Here is a 17399-nt window from a genome sequence, read left to right as displayed (position 1 = left end):
AAAAAAAGGGTGATGGGTGCTAAGATTTCATTTGAATAAGAAATCAATTCAATTCTGAAACACCAAAACACCATTACTGTTTAAAACAGAAAGAATGCCCCTCATGCAGAACACAGAGCCAGACTGACAAAGGCATACATTTGCCCACAGCTGTAAAACAAGCAAACAAAAAAAACGGCATCACCTGGCAGCTCATCTTAACTGATGCTACAAGTATACACAACTGACACACCAACTAATCAACTTAATTACTTCCTCCATGCAGCAATTACAAGCTACAAAGGAAGAAGATAACTGGCTCTACCCATCTATACTTTAGCCTCACATTTATTTTATCTACTGCACTCAGGACCATCTATATCCATATACAGTCAATGCACTCTAATGTGTTACATCTCCTCTTTAATCTTACCAGATGCTGTCTGCAGAGTCAGTCCAGCTGGTACATGTATGGGATAAGCAACACTGGAAGGGAGAGTAAGAGTTGCACCTTTTTGTGGAGCACCCTGAGAAATGCAAGAAGTTTATTAAGTAACAGCACATACCTTATTCTCTTAGGGCCCTAGATGTCACAATTAACATCCCCAAAGGAAAAACAAATGACAGCCTTTTTGTAATCACCTTTACTGAAGAGTTGCTTCAGATGTTTGATATATAGGCAGACAGTATTGACTGCAGAGATAATGGCTTGCCCCAAGTTCTTCCATTTATCATATACTTAAAATTAACAAACCACCTGCAGACCCTCAATGAACACATCTTCCAGAACGATACCTTCCCATTCACAGCCTCTTGTACCCAAGCTTACGCACACTGTACAGACTCCTCACCTAAGCCTATGAGGACACTTGACATCATTCTCTTTTCTCCTGGAAAGAAAAGAGTTGGATATAAAGGTCCCTTTCAAACTAGCTGTTCCTGGGAAACGCACATTTTAAATCAGGGAACTTACACGTTACACAAACACCTTCCCAATATTGTATTTCAGCTTGGCAAGCTCATTAGCTGGAGGCCCAGGAGGCACTCAATACATTCATCATGCTCTGAATGATGATAGGGCATCCTCCCCTACCCAAACAAGTTCTGCTGTGCCAAGAAATCAGAGCCTATCACTTCAAAAACACTCACTTTTGTCCAATCTCTATGCCTCACAGATAATGCTGCTTCCAACTTGACCAGTGGCAGCATCTCCCAAGCACACATCACTTTTAAAACTCAGTAATAAGAAAATTGTTGCACGCATGTACATTTTCAGTACTACCAATCTGTGGGCTAAATCTGTGCAGCACATTTTCCAGCACACTTCTGGGTCCACTGCTTGCAGAACCAAGTGGTACATCTCCATCCTTTTTCCACTGCTTAGACAGCAACTGAGCCCTCCCTCCATGAACTCTTAGCTTTTGTATGGTTTTCTTCAAAAATAAAAGAGAGCTAGACATGACACATTTAGTTTCTTCAGCTGTGGAATCTCTGCCAATAAGATTCCCATTCCCTTGCCTATCATTCCATGTTGTACAGATAAAATAGTTATTAGAAATGCTAACTTTTTCAGCTCCTAAATATTGCCCTAAGGCATCTATGGAGGGGAAATGCTTCATATTTGCCTCCCCACCAGCCTGTTAACAACTGACAAATATAAGTATTTTGAATTCAGAATAATCAAAACAGAAAAGTCACTACAGCTACATACCAGGTCTGCTGCCATGAAATGCTGAAAGCCTCCTCCAGCTGGGATAACTAAAGAAGCTATTAAAAGGGAAAAGAAAAAGAAAAAAAGCTTATTTAGACAGAATGTCTCAGAAACAGTTGAACATTCAGTTATTTACAGCATGAAGTCCTAAAACTAAAGCAATCTAACTTCAGTTCATACATGTTAGATCAACAAATAAGCACATCTAGATGAAGCTGCTGGATGTTCTTCCTTTTACATCGCTTCAAGCTTACGCTATACTCAGAGCATCAGGCTATACCTTGATATGTGAAACTTGCATTCTATTAAAAGTTCATCTTGGAGATTTTGTTGGTAAAGATATTTCTATTCAATGAATTTAAGAAGTTGCAGTGTAAAGGCCAAGTATGCCATTAATACAATCAACACACATAAAATGCACTGCCTTGGCAATATGAAGAAGATGTATAAGTTGTTTTCTGCTCCAGCAAATATCCGATGGTGCTAACAGTAAGACGGGTACACAAAAGCATTAATACTGACTTAAAAGACAAAACAAAGGGAAAACTTTTGCAAACTTCAGGCACAGAAGAATCTATACATCCCTAACTAGTTTGAAAACATAGGACAATTCAAATCCTACTAAAAATAGACAAAAAAATAAAAAGTTCCCTGAATTCAACAGATTTGACTGTGTCTTTCCAAAACATAGGATTAATGAAGTTAATTAAATATAAAGCTTCCAATAACAAAAACAAGCCCAAATCTATTTCCCCTTTAATAATGTGGGATAAATAAAGTATCTACCTCCAAAAACAGTCCTTTCAAATAAGACTGTAAAAAATAAATAGATGAAAGGTACCTAGCCTTGAAAGGTTCTCCATGGACACAAGCACTATGATACATTTTCATTGAACAATCACATATGATTTTTGTTCTTTGTCAGGAAAGGTCTTTGTCCTCTCTCACAGGCCTCAGCTGAGTATTTCATTCTACCATGAGATTATCATACTGGTCAGGTGGACCACTGAAGCCTTAATCAAGAAGAATTAAGTGCTGCTCACTGAGCCTATGTAAAAGTCACATTCTTCTGTGCATTGTGAATGCTGTTTTTAGTACAACTAATTGAAATGACAAACCAAAAACTTGCACTCTGTTTGAGTAAGGGCTGGAATTTTAAGATGTTCAGAACTAGACTCAACTCCAGCATGACAAAAGAGCTCCAGGACACAAGCATGTCACATAACCCCCAGCACACACTGTGCCATACATTATAAAGGATGCAAAATCTTAACCCATCTGGTGAATTTGCAACTGAAGCTTTACATTTCCAGACTGGAGGCAAGAGGACAAAAATTCTCTTCACTTTTCCCTGTTAGAAATAAATGGCAGATAAAAGTGCATCTAGACATACCTGTACAGCTTTACTCAAAGTTTATTTTTCTCCCTTACTGGTTAAGCTCTGCTTTCAGAGTGAGACATATTGTCCTGTGTTACACTAGATATATACAAAAGCATGGCAAAGACCATTCCAACATCTTCAGGTCTTCGAAAAGATACTTAAAACACTGAGCTATACTTAGACTGCATCTGCAGAGTCTGACCTGTTGGAGCCTGCAAAACATGATGAAAATTGTGTGGAACCTGTAGAGTTAAGTGTGAAGAACGGTGGCTGTGTTTGAAGAGGCCTTCTGTTGCTTTAGACTGCATAACCTTGGTTTCCCAGAGCTGCAAAGAGAATATTAAAGTCAACTGATATCAGTTTTAAAACCACTTATCTTATACGTGAATCAGGTATTTCTAGATTTTCCAAAAGTAGAGAGTCATAGAACATGCTAAGATAAAAGCTACACAAAAACAGTCCAATTTCAGGCTCCACATCATCCACAACCCAAACCCTATGTCTCATAGCACTGTCCAAATGCTTCCTAAACTCTGGCAGCTCAGGGCCATGCTCACTGCCCTGGACCACCTGCTCTGTGCCCACCACCCTCTAGGGCAGAGCCTTTCCCTAATCCCCCAACCCTCCCCTGATACAGTGCTCAAGGTGAGGCTGCACAGTGGAGCAATCCCTTCCTTCAGCCAACTAGCAGTGCTGTAAACCAGTTCTATACAATAACCATGGCTACAATCACTACTAGATTCTGACTTCCAGAAGCCCAGTACAGCATTTACAAAATATTTATAAATCTAAGCTAGAGCAAAAATTGACACACTCTAGGAGACAGAGAAACAGATAACTACACAGTATTTATTAATACATGGAAAACCAACAAACCTCCTTCAGGTTTCTCAAAACCTGTTTATCTACTCCCTCTTCTGCAAAAAGATCCTGAATACTTTCAATCACATCGTCAATAACGGACTTGTAGAGTTTAGGCTATGCCAAAAGAAAAGAAAAAAAAAAAAAATCAAGTTAAGATGACCGGTAATATTTGAAGTGATAGCATAAAGTCTAATCCAGCCACATAAACGACTGTTACAAACTGCACAACATGAATCAAGCACTTCAATACAAGTATTCTGCCAGGTGTCTGGAAGCCTACCAAAAACACAAGCCCACTTGTTCCTTTAAGCCTATATGACCCAAGATTGTTCTCATTGTTTGAGACAACAGCACGATGCTGTACAGTTGCTAAGTTACAGTAATTTTAACTCTTTAGCTATCAGTATATATCATTCAACTTATACGACAATAGGGCTGTAATGCAACATTTTATTACTTCATCCCTGTTGTCTTGGAGAGCAGACCCACTATAACAAGCTTCAAAATGTAGCCATTCAGATCAAAATGGAAGTTAACAAGCTCTGGGCAGTGTAAGGCTTACTAATCACAGCAATCACTACACCTCAACAGCATACTGATACAAGGGGAAAGATGAGGTTAAGGCAGGACTTGCACTAAGTACAGCTTTAGAGCAAGGACAGCTATTTACTATGCGATATACTAGGCAACAACTCTATAAAGCAACTGAAAAACGCAATCATTGCCTTCAAATCAGCAAAAATAAAGCAGTGACCAGGAGGAGAGCACCCTAGGCAGCCCCAGCCTAGCTCCCTGATGAACACCCGCCCCACCAGGCTAGGGGCAGCCGCTTCTCCCCATCCCCCCGCTCAAAGGAGCGGCTGCAGCCCCTCACCACGGGGTTGCCGTGAGCCATGGCGGCAGCCTCCCATAACGGCCCCTTCCGCCTTTAAGGCGCCGTTGCCATGGTGACGCGGCCTGGTTGCCGCCGGCCCCAGCCGAACCTGGTAGACATGGCGGGATGGGGGGAGCTAAGCAGCACGTAGGGACCTGCTTTCTACGAGGGAGGTGGAAAGCTAGAACTGACTGTGACCAGCCACTGCCATTAGCTCCTCGCAAAGGAGGAATTAAGTAGCATCTCCAGTAACTGCTGGCTGGAGCAATTACTGTTTTGTGAAGCTGTGCTACTCTGTAGTTGTTATTTTCTCTGGTCTTTGGGGAGGGCTTTATGGGTTTTGCCGTGCTTTTGGCTCCTGTCGATAGTCTCACAGTAATCGTATCAGTGTGGACCAATAGCTAAAGCACCAATGCAAAAGCAGCCAAGAAACTAAAGCTTTTGTCTGAGGCTTTTCGGTGGCCTAGAGCAGGTCATCTTGCTGCTCTTTGTCTCCATTTCCTCACCTGCAAAAAAGCAGTGCTATTGTAAGATTGCTCCCATTGCCTACTGATGAAAAGTGCACTAGCAAAGCTACAAATTGTTATTAGTGATAGCATCAATTGGAGAAGAAAGTGTTTTAAAAAACCCATGCTTTCCTCTGCTCCCATTGAGCTTCTATCTCTGAAACAGCACATAAATTGCCACACATTGGGTTTCAGCTGAGCACTGGTTACAAACCCAAGTTTCTTCTTTCAGATTTAGAGGCCAAAAATTGACCAATACCTGGACTGTACAAGGCAGCTGAGGTGCCCAGTTTGGACCAGAGCTCTAGCAGAACCTGAAGGCAGTCAGAAAATCCAGCTTTTGTTCATGATGGAAAGGAGGCTTAGTTTGGAGAAGTATGGTTGCCTCTGTAGTGCAAAAGTATACCTAGGAAAGCTGGCTAGAAAAGCATACTATCTTGCTGTAATAAACTCTGAAGTCATTCTTACCTTATAAACAGGGAGAAAGCTGAAGCTCTTGTTAAGTAGCAGCAGTCTGGTACAACTACACAAATTATTGCTTACATTTGCTGCAATCTGTTCGTATGTTAATATAGAGATTTACCAATTTAACAGTTACATCTGGAAAAATGTTCATTATAATCATGTATGTAGCAGAATGTATATTCCGGTCTTCCTTCCACACCTATGTTGGTGTTATTCTGCTCTTCCTGAGAACCTAGAAACATCTTTTTCTTTTCCTTTTTCTATATTTAGGTAGGTATGTAGTGCTGCCTGATTTGTAAAGAGAAGACTTACCCTTAAGCATTGATTTTAAGGCTGGCTTACACAATCTGAAGAATGAAAATATTTTAACGAAAATCCTGTCAGATCCTTAATTATAAAGCTAGACTAACACCCACAACATAAAAAAAGAAGCAACATCCATAATCATATTCTAAGTTGCATTTTTACAAGTGAGACAAAGAACAAGTGCTATTCGCTGTTGAAGTAATTTTGCTTTGTAACAGAAATGTTTAATGATACTGTCTAGATCTTGAATCAAATGACAATTGCATATTCAGCTGTTCTGTACACCCTGCATCAACACAAGAAAAAGGCAAGCCATTGCCTTTGCTTATAGAATAATTTGAATAATAGAATGTGTTTTTAAAGCATGGTGTTCACTTGAAACTGTCTGGGATAGCGCATACCAAGAGAGCCATTATTCTCCTGTCTGATTAGCCCTGTCGTGTTAGCAGAAATAGCAAGAAGCCTTTAGGATCTCACTGGGCCCTGAAGATTGCAGATGGTGATCCTGCAGCTGGCTGCAACTTATTCATGAGACAGATAAACCTGATACATAGCTATCTATCTGCCAGCATTACCACAAGGCAGTTTTGTAAAGGTGGAAAACATGCAGAAAGAAAAACATTTATAAATGAGTTTCTCGCTTTCTACGATCTTTCATTTATGTTACAGAGTTCCTTGTACTTAAAACAGTTTGCATATATGACTTCAAAAAGAGGTGCAGACTGGGGAGCTTGGTTCTGGAGGACTTCTCAGCTGTCTCAAATAGAGGCCAGGTTACTTTGGATACGCCCACAAGGACATTTGCAGACCATGGCAAATGAGCTACGCCTGCACTTCTAGTTAACGGTGTGTTTCTGTATTTTTATGTGTCTAACAAATTTCAGCAGCACAAGGCACTGTAGCCATATCCCGTGTGTTGTAAATACTGTCCTTTATATTGCTGGTAAATACCAAAGCCCCACCACCAAAGTCAATGTGTGAATTCCCTTCGTGCAGGAACAGCACTCTACACCTACCCATAGTACACAGGTATTGCTTAGAAGAAAGTAAAAATAGAGGGTGAGGATACAACTTTCCAAGGCACACAGTGAGGTTGCAATAGGCATTGCCTGCTAATCAAGGCACTTGGTTATCACCTGAGGTCTGGCAACTACCTGATAAAATTTCTGTTAGAAATTACTAGAGAAGATATCTTCTCATCAAGTGCTGTGATCAGTGTGTCCACTGGACAAGCATAAAAAAAAGCCTGGTTAATTACATCCTTAAATTAAATCTTCCTTGAATAAGAACATCTATAAAAATATCCAGTAATAGCAGTACTTAATACTAATTAGCTACTTTTGGTATTGCTGATCTTAACACAGTATCAGTGTCCTGCAACATAAAATGCAAGCCTGTCATGATTTTCATGCTTATGCATTTTCTTAACATTTAACCCCACTCTTAAGTGAAAAAATGCACCAGATATTTTGCCCAGCCTCACACAAAGCGGTTGGGAACAGCATCTATGTTTCATCAGTCTTAATTCAGCTTCCAGTCCAGCCCTCCCCACTGCAGTTTCTTTAACAGCTCTCAAGTGTTTTAGAAGCCAGGCTATCAAAAAGATTAGTATGCTGTTCAGATCCTCCTGATTTTTCAGGGTTTTGTCAGTATTTGGGATAGTGATGCTTAAGGGCACCTCAAACATTCATTTACTGGACAGGTTTTAATTTGTAATTATTTATACTCCTCTTGATACGTGACGTCTAGGGAAGATTTAATTTCGGGTGATGAATCTTTATTATTCATTTTAAAAAATACTGTTTTCCAATGCATTACCGCTTGAAACACTGGCCTCAGCGAACTCAGATGCTTGGTAGAGAATGCCCTCTGCTGTTAAAAACCAGTATTGCTGCTGTGGAGGAACAACTGCAGCTCTACCCGACTCCTTCTCAAGGTATTATTTTACAACTACCCTCTCGTTCCTCTTGCCAAGTAAAAGTAATCATTCTTAGAAGAAAGTGGTTGCAGAATCTGGGCAGTCCTTATGCAGCAGCCTTGACATGGGCAGAACTATAATTTCATTTTAAAGATATTATCTAACATGCTGCCTTTGTTTTCAGCTGTTTAGAGATATGGTGCTCTGCTATCATAACCAATTTTATTAATAGTGTGGTTTTATTATGAGCTCCTTCATTCTTTTGGAGATCTGAGACAGATAAAGCTGGGACCTGTGATTTGTTCCTCTCCCAGTTATGATGTGTGACTCCTGTTTCCTCAGATGACTCTCCCGTTTTTTTACCTGATTCAAACCACTTCATCAGAGGAACTGTAGGAAAGGCTTTCTCTGAATTCAATTTAATGATACATTTTCTGGATATTGGGGAGCATAGAAGAGCTCTGACCTGTAAAAAAGCTGTATAAAAATGGCATTCCTGGTAGACTGAATACACCAAATAGCAGAATACAGCTCTGCTCTCTAAAACACCCAGAAACTCAGCATAAGTAATCCTAATTAAGGATGAAATAAGCTTTGCCTTTCCTGAATACTCAACCTCCCATCTTGTATCCCCAAAAATGCTCTAGCCCTGCTCCAAGGCTTCGCAACTCCACTGTTCTGTGTCTAAGAAGTGATTTTTCTAAAAATTACAGGTCACTTTTTTACTAATTTTACTAATGAAAGAGCTATAAAACAGCTGAACATAGCACATGCTAGGAGATTGTCCTAAAAATAAATGTTTACATGTTTTCACCTGACAGAGAGACAGCAGCACAGGATAAGTGGCATGGTTATTTTATACTTTAAGGCAATTCCTTGAAGTGCTGCCCCACAGATCTCTGCCTTACTCATGTATTTCCCCACTGCGACTTCACCACTTCACTATGAATTGCAGCTCATTTCAAGAACAGACTGAAATTTCTGAAGGTCTTCAATGATTGTCACTAGGTTATATTCAAACATCCCAGGGAGTTTGGAGAAGCACTGGATAGGAAAAAAAACATTCATTGGCTTACTATTGTTATGTGAATGAGGCAAAAAGCCTGCAGTATATGATCATTAATGGAATATGTAGTTCAGCTTTTTGTGACCAGCATCATTTGAGACTGGGAGTGACATCCCCCACTCATACACACAGTGCAATTCCTTTTTCTAATGAACTGCAGTACTCACCACTACAAGATCAACCAGTTAATTACAGTAAATCTAAAGCAAGCTTGATAAATTTTTAGTGAGGGGAACGGCAAGAACAAGAAACGGCAAGTTTGAAATACAACTTTATTTTTTTAATCAATATGCAATCTACAAAACGTTATTACAGGATCATCAGCATGATCTGTTTACAGTTAAACTGACAAAAATAAAATTATATTTTCCATTAAGAATAACAGCACTGCTTCAGAGTTATCAAAATTACAGCTAAGAATTACTAACTGCAGCAGTTAGTTACCGTGTTTAGTCAACAAAAAGACAAATAAATGTGAAATAAAGATGTGGACGCCAGTACTGCAGCTAAGAAGTCTGTCAAATAAAACAAATGCTACTAGAAGCAACGTGTGAAAGTATATTTTCAAATGTAGAGTTTTGGACAATTTATATGGCGCATAAGGATGACCATGGCTTGGCATCACATTCAATGGAGTGCACCACCACCCTCATTTTTAAGAGCTGCTCCCTGCCCAGGAGCAGTCAGAGCATCATTCCCTGTCACTGCAAGGCTTCAGCTTTGACACCCAGTTACACCTCCTTTCATCTCTTTTGTTCTCTCTTCTGGTTGGAATAAGCATGCATTTCAGGTTGCTTATTGACCAGCATCAAAAATATTCTACAGTGTTTTCTTTTCCTGCCCATTACAACTATTCATTTCTTTTTTCTTTCTTTTTGCCGCTCCTTTATTCTTACAGACTTTGATGCAGATCCCATTTTGTCAGTTAAAAGACTTCCATTGACTTCAATGGGTGTTTTTGAATCCAAAGTTATATCAAGTATTATCTATGGCAACACAACTAGTGTAAGAAACGTTAATGCAAAGACATTTGTCAGTTTGAGCAAATACAATAGATTTGTAAATAAAGAAAACGCTTTAAAAATAGCTGTTCTCATTGATTTCCATTTAAAATATAAAACATCCCAAGCTCTGCTTCTCCTTTGGGAAGGAAACACAGGTAACATCTAAACACTGCCCTGCAGTAAATTTTAGTGAAGTGTACGCATCTGAAGTGAGCAGAACAGTTGGAAGAATTTCAGTGAGTGCAGGTGCTAGCTGCAGGCAAGCACAGCTCACATACACACAACCCCTGCTTCCTTGTACCATGCCAGCATACCTCATGGGCTATTTAAAGCTCCAGTCCCTCTGTCAGCTGGACACTGAGTACCTCGACATGTTATAGCAACTGTTCCTTACCCAGTTCCCCCCCCAGAATGCAGTTAGACAATTTACTGCCCAGATTTCTAAACAATAAAGATCAGTATGTTTACTTACCATCAGCTACTATAGCATTCATAGAAAATGTTAGCAATTAAGTGTTAAACACTGAGAATATTTGTTCAACTGGTTATATTCAGTGGTATCAGAGCACGCAGAAGAAATATTAGAAAAGGGAAGCCAGTGTTTCTGCTTTAGATTGTTGCAATAGAAAGGGAAGTTAGAATTTGATGGGGAGAATTAGGTCAACCCAAACTTTCTGTCATTGAACTGCCTTACATTTTTCAATATTCTGACAGTAAGGCACAAAATCACCTGTTTGAGACTGAAGAGGGTAGTTTTTCAGCCTTAGACTTGTTGTGAAAACCATGAATGAAACAGTAACTTTCTTTCTTTCATTCCATCTTTGTGGAGTGGATTCCCTGTGACCCTGATCCCATTCCTGTTAAAGCGAACAGAGAGTCTGGCAAGCCTTAGATGGAAATTCACAATTGTGCCATGTGGAGAAAGCTGCAGCTTGACCTATCTCTGTTAATGAGCTCAGTAAGGCGGAATGATCACTTGCACCATACCAGATAGAATAAGGACTGATTACCAGGAAAGGCAAATTTATAATGCAGCTTTGCAGCTCTACCATAGCCATGGACTTAAATGAATCACAGACCTCTGCCATGGTGCTAATTATAAAAGTGTTGCCCCAGCATGCACTTGTATCACTCAGTTCAGTTCGGAAGTAAATAAACCAAAATTAAATTTGAATACAATAAACCAAACATGATTTGAAGATGCTAATGGCTACTAAAGGCAAAAGAGGAATGGAGGATGCAGTATCTGAGACATATTTTGGATCCCTACTGTACTCAAATGCTTGCTTAGATTTATGATATCACATCTGCCAATAAAAAGGGATAATATAAAGATGACAAAATAGCATAATAGTCTTTCTGGGGCTTTGGCAGTGTAATACCCATAAAAGCCTGCTCCCAGGACTTACTACAGAATCTATTACCCATCTCATTCTCAGCTTCCAAACAGGGAGAAAAGTTTATTGTGGTGAACTACGTTCATATTACAGCCTTCTGTTTCCTCCAACTGGTAAGTTCCTCAGTGCATATCCCACGTTTTTCTACTTTGGCAGAATAACATTTATCTGTATTTTTACAGTGCTCATATAAGCAGTTACAAGCTGTAGAAAAATATAAAGTGAAACTCTGTGCATTACTGTATTTTTGTTCTCCAAACATGTCCATTTCAAGTAAGGATTGCTTTAGGAAAAAATAAAAACATACTAAGAATATTTTTTCAACTTACTGTATTTCTTGGAGTGGGAATTACAGCCTGCATAAAATGATTAAGGGAATAACGGCTGTAAGGAAGTGAAGAAACTCTTCCTAAATTACAATGATAGGACATTAATACATTAATAAAGTGTTAGTAGCTATTTGGTGAAGTAACACAGCTTCACTTCCTTTGTAACAGTCTATTCCTGCACCGTTTCCCTCCAGAAAGGCCGTCAGCCAGTGGCACGATGAAATCTCACTTCCCATGCATGGGAAGACATGCTCTCTGTCTTGAGGCTCCTTCAAGCAGCAGTGCAGAAGCTCCTGCAGTTTCCAAAGCAATATCTGGACCCTGCATCCTAAAGGAGCAATTGGTAGCAAGTCACCATTTTTTTCAATTTACACTCTGCTGGTGTAAATTATCAGAGCTTCATCAAATGAAAAGGAACTGGGCTGATTTATGCTATCCGCCCCCTCACTTGCTGCAGCAGTGGAAAAAAAAAAGTCTAATGCTGACACAGACAGAAGTGCTGGGAAGAAAAAGACTGCCACAGAAAAATGAGGAATATTACTGCAGGAGAACTTTTCCCATTTTACCAATGAAATCACCCTGGTTCTAACTCATTAGTTTAAGCTCTCATAGAGAATAATATTACAATTTGTTCTGCTCACATAAATTGTGGAGAACAGAAATATAGGGGATGGAGGATTTCAAGCATCACTAAAAAAGATGTAATTGGTCCTGCTGGACCCTACACAGATGCTGGTCTGCATGTAAGAGCCCTGGCAGGTTTTATTGCTGATATTATATGTCCAAGTGACTCAAACTCTTTGAGTAGTGCTGTTAGGTTTCAATGTGGAATATGAGATTGTTCCCAAGTCATAGATATGCAAGAGGAAAAAATATATATTATGATCAGTCAAATAAGTGCTCGTATCTTGCAAACCTTTATAAGCAGACCTTGTCCATATCGGTTTTTCCATGACAGGAACATGACTTGAACACAAGCCAATAGAATGAGTGCTGATTTGCAGAATCAAACCCAAAAGCACTTAAAAATATATTCAGTGACTTCTTTTATGTGAAAGTAGGTCATCGTGCTGTTTCTAACAATAGAATTGCCTGTGTAAATACCCTACAATGATGGCCGTTGTTCTCTTTCACTGCATCAAGCAGTTGCCAGCCTTATCTGGATCTTCTCCATCAAGCCTAATCCACTTCTTTTCAATTTCAACCTGTAGTTAGAAAACAAAAGGCAGGTAGAATTAGCAAACAACTGAAAGCATGTTCTGCAGCAATGGCACAAATAATAGCTTTGATGCAGAATTAAGACATTTCCAGACCAACAGATTTCAAAACTACTGCTCCCAAAAATAGCTCACTGAGGAAAAACAAGGCTGCATTTACAGTTCTGTTTTTCAACATCATCTTCGATCAGACAAGGAATTATTTTTTAATGGTTCCTTGCTTGAAGCCATTATCTCAAGCAAATGAAAGGTTAGGATACTGTATGAAGAGAGTAGGGCAAAGAAAGAAAAGGAAAAAAAAATGGAAATGCAGAACTGAAGATACCTGGCAATGGTAAAAAGCTTTCTGAATCACGTGCTTCTGGGGCTGCACATCACTCTCTAAGCCCAGTGACTTCACTTCTGTTCCTGAGGCACAGGCATCGTGAATAACAAACTGCACAGTGGCGAATGGATACCAGTCAGAAGGTATTTCCTGGTCTGATCCTAGCTCCAGTTTGTAGGACAGGCTGTGTGGCTGATCTGCACCTTGAGAAAGGAAGTGACAGACAAACAAACAGAAAAAAAAGCATCAGTTAATTATCTTTTTCTTTGTTTCTAACGCATGGTTAATCTGCTGGCAGGAGATCACAGCTCTATTTTTTATTAAGGCAAAGCTGTTATGTTGTACATTATCCTATCAAATTTGCTGCTTGGACATATGGAGGCACCTTACTCACTTTTTTCTCTTCAGCACACTTTTCACTGTAGTTTTACAAATTAATTTACATACAATTTATTAGATCCTCCCAGCTTCTGATTAAGAAGAGAATAGTAAAAATGGCTGCTAAATTCAGACTACAAGGGAATAAACTCAGTTTTCACTCAAAAATACAATTCTTACTTTAAGTCTCATAGAAAAATGAAAACTGGAAGACCCAGCTTAGCCAAGACAGAGATGCCTCCCTGTGCCCAACAACCACGTTTTTCAGAGCTTTCTGCTGTAGGAATTTCACTGGGATGTTGATTGCAAGAAATACAGCTATCTTACATACAATCATTTATTACTGGAGGTCTATGGTAGGAAGATAAGGGCACAGCTCAGACTGCAGCTCAAACAAGATGTGGTGCAGCTGCCAGGATACAAGCTGCCTGCACACCTTTTCTAGTTTTGCTTCTGCTATGGGAAAAGAACACTTCTACTTCTCCCCAACGAAGACACTGCTGAAGTAACTGTCCTGTTGTAATGTGGGAATGGTAAAGGAAACCATTTCTTTCACCTGGTACACAGGAACACCAGGGTGAAATGCCAGCCTTCCAAATAAAAAAGCTGAGATGGGCAGGACCACTAGGAAGGAAAGCAGTATAACATAATAAAAAGAACCCTTTCTATCACATCTGCATTGTCAAATTCTTCAGGGCATAGAGAAACAATTCTGCCTTTCCTTTCTTCTCCAGCATCAGAATAAACAACCAAGTTCCATTTGGCTTCAGGCCAAGAAAAGCAAAGAAAGGATTGGTCGAATTTTGTGAAAAATGGGCTTCACACTGTATATTTGGCTTTTATCCATTATACTGACTGGCATCTCAAAGTTTAAGCAAAAAGTCTCATTCTTTCTTCTGCCAGTTCCAGCTATCAATTTTGCACCCAAATGAAAGAAATACTGAAGACAGAAGTAACATACACCGAGCTTTATCCACCCATGGGAATCATCAACATATCATCAACATAGTGCTGGGTCATTCACGGCACTAAAGAACATTGATACCCAGTTTACATAAAGGTCTTAGGCAAAGAAATGCAGTGCCAGGGGCATGCAGCATGTGGACAAAAAGACATTACGCAGATAGATAAAACTGTAATTTCAGGTATTTTATTATAGAAATGAAGGAAGGATCACAGTCAGAAGCAAGTATTCTAGCTCTTTGAGAGGGAAGCTGAGAAGGACTAAATAACTGTGAGGAGATGACAGCTGGTCACTCATACACAGTGACAGGCAGGTCTGTATCCCACTGTGATGTGGGTCTTGTCCATGATTTCTGCTGGTAATCCCTTCCTGTGGCCAAGCACATTTCTCCCACGCTAGCACTCTCTTGCTCCATAATCACTCTTCCAGACTGCCCAGACACGACAAAGCAATCCGCTGCTGTGCAAAGCCTTTCCATTCTTCAATCTGCTCTTGTTCCAGCAGTAGTTGTGACAGCAACACCAACAGTGAAGAAGACCAGATGTAGCACTCCATTCCAAAGCTAAATTGCTGGCTGCCACCTTGTATCTGGCACTGCAACCCACCTGAGCTGTACTCCTCATGGTTTCAAGGACCTGCTGAGTTGGGATGTGCTAACTGCTCAACAGCCACAGGCATAGAATCCCAGGCAAAACAGCAGTGGCTGCAACACTAAGGTGGCAGATCACGTTCTCTCTCAGCCTATTGAGGCTATGGTTGATAACAATCTGAGGAGAAAGAGTTTGTCCAGCAGCATCTTTTTGGAGTTCATTTATGATGGAAAGAGTATACATCTAGGGCTTTTTGGAAATCAGATTCTTCCTGTGGGAGGGAGGCCTGTGAAGAAACAAGTAGTAATGGGAGTTGTCTGGAAAAGCATTTTGTCTTCTGAGAATGGCAATCTGTGAAATAACCACTGCTTGAATTTTTTCTGGATGAATAAATGTCGATGGTAAATGTCCACATGATCTCAGATGAAGATATAAATGGGCTGTTCCTCTTGGAACTAGAGGATGCTAGAGGATCCTCTTTTAGACAAGGCGTAGTTATGATTCAGATACCACATAGCACTTAAAAATACATCTAGGCTTCTATTCCAGGTAACACAGGCTGTGACAGGCAGAGCGCTTGATGTGATCTTGGTGTTGGGGTCTGGTAGGTTCTGGGGCTCTTTCTTTCTGCTAGGTTGTAGCCTGCAAAAATAAAGATTACAGTTTTGGGATCTGGTTAAGGCTCTGCCCCAAGTCCTCTGGAGCAGCATCCACTTGGCTCTTTTACTTAACCCCAAAACATAGGAATTCCCTCAACACCTACTGCAACAACAGAGGTACTCACCGTTTGTAGACAAGTTCCTCTGCCTGCTGGTAGGCACTAGTAGGATCATCAGCTGTTGGATGTGAAGTGATCAACCAGCACAGCACTCAGAAGATGCTGAGCATTGCTTCAGTTTTCACCTAAAATTTGCCAGTCCTCATCAGCTCTGCTCCATGAAACTGTTGTTTCCCAGTCTAGTACCAACACTGGAGTTAGAAGAAAGAGAGGCTGTGTGTACAAAATCTTTTGCAAAAGAAACAGTAATGCTAAATAAACTAGACGTTGGCCAGAAACAGAGAAAACGTGGCAAAAACAAGCAGGCACAGGGTAAACTTGTAAAGTTGCCCAGTGGAAGCTAAGAGAACATACTATTCAGATGCTTGTCTAGCTGTGCAAAACACGTACTTTCAGGCATCATGGAGACATGGCCATCTGGCCTGACGGAAACAAATCACTTCTGAAAGGTAACTGGATAATCTGGGGAGAAAAATGGAGCTTTTACTGGCTAACTTGAGAGACAGAAATCCTGGGTCTGAGGTGATCAGACAACTTGTTACAAGTTTTTTGAACTAAGAGACCTAAATCCTATTTTACATCTGCCAATCTGGTTCTTATCTCCAAAAAAATATTCCAAACTATTGCTCCAATCATCTGAAGAATAACAAACAAAAACAAACAAACAACTGTCTATGAAATGAGATTCAAACTGTCATCTGGCATTCAGATAGCGCTTCACAGGCTATTATTAATCTAACTTTGCTGCCTTTACTCACGCTATTTAGCACCCAGTCACCCAAGGTAGCATTCAAGCAACCTTGATCTGAGAAAGGCTCATGAATTCAGACAATTCAGTCCATAGCAAGGGTCCAAAGACAGATGGGCATTGCAGGAAATACCACAGGCAGAAATTTACATAGCAAAAGATTAAAACACAGCAATTGCAAGTGTAGTGCCTCCCAGGCTCCCCAGGCAACACATTGCATGGCTCCTCCAGTGCAAAGGCCAGCCCCAGCACTGTGCTGAAATCACTGAATGTTCTACATTTCTATATATAAAGTCCTGATTTCACAAACAGCAGATTTACTCAATATGCAGAAACTTAATTGGATTAACCTTTCCAAGGCCAAGGCTTTTTAACCTTTTGTCAATCTATGCTAACACTCAGGCTCCTAACTGTCCATTTATACATCTAAATAAGCACAGGCAGCTTTAAAAATCTGTGGTATCTCAGAGCTGACATAGCGTTCGCTTCACCAGCAGTCCTCCACAGAAGCAATTTAGTAGAACCCAGTGAATACTAACGCATTTCAATGTCTATAAATGGAATTACAACATGACTGCAAGCAATCTTTCCCTCCTCCT

General features: G+C 40.1%; 1 protein-coding gene across 2 annotated transcripts; it reads right to left on the bottom strand.

Moving 5' to 3' along the window:
• Positions 1-25: 25 nt before the first annotated feature.
• LOC100543967 (TFIIA-alpha and beta-like factor) lies at positions 26-17392 on the bottom strand. Of its 2 annotated transcripts, XR_004158786.1 has the most exons (6): positions 16059-17392; positions 13343-15916; positions 4810-13005; positions 3274-3397; positions 1691-1746; positions 420-506 (listed from the first exon to the last, which is right to left on the bottom strand). XR_004158786.1 is itself a non-coding variant. In XM_010706643.3 (5 exons), the coding sequence occupies exons 1-5, from the start codon at positions 4828-4830 to the stop codon at positions 390-392; spliced, it is 420 nt and encodes a 139-aa protein (XP_010704945.1). In that variant the 5' UTR covers positions 4831-6706; the 3' UTR covers positions 26-389. The 2 variants fall into 2 exon arrangements, 1 of the variants encoding a protein (XP_010704945.1); XM_010706643.3 differs by lacking the exons at positions 13343-15916; positions 16059-17392 and adding an exon at positions 3948-4049 and having other exon boundaries at positions 26-506; positions 4810-6706.
• Positions 17393-17399: the final 7 nt, after the last annotated feature.

This window comes from Meleagris gallopavo, chromosome 2 (genome assembly GCF_000146605.3).
Source record: "Meleagris gallopavo isolate NT-WF06-2002-E0010 breed Aviagen turkey brand Nicholas breeding stock chromosome 2, Turkey_5.1, whole genome shotgun sequence".
In the NCBI taxonomy this organism is placed as follows: Eukaryota; Metazoa; Chordata; class Aves; order Galliformes; family Phasianidae; genus Meleagris; species Meleagris gallopavo.
Note: the sequence above shows the minus strand (reverse complement) of the source record. Positions and strands in the feature narration are given on the sequence as shown.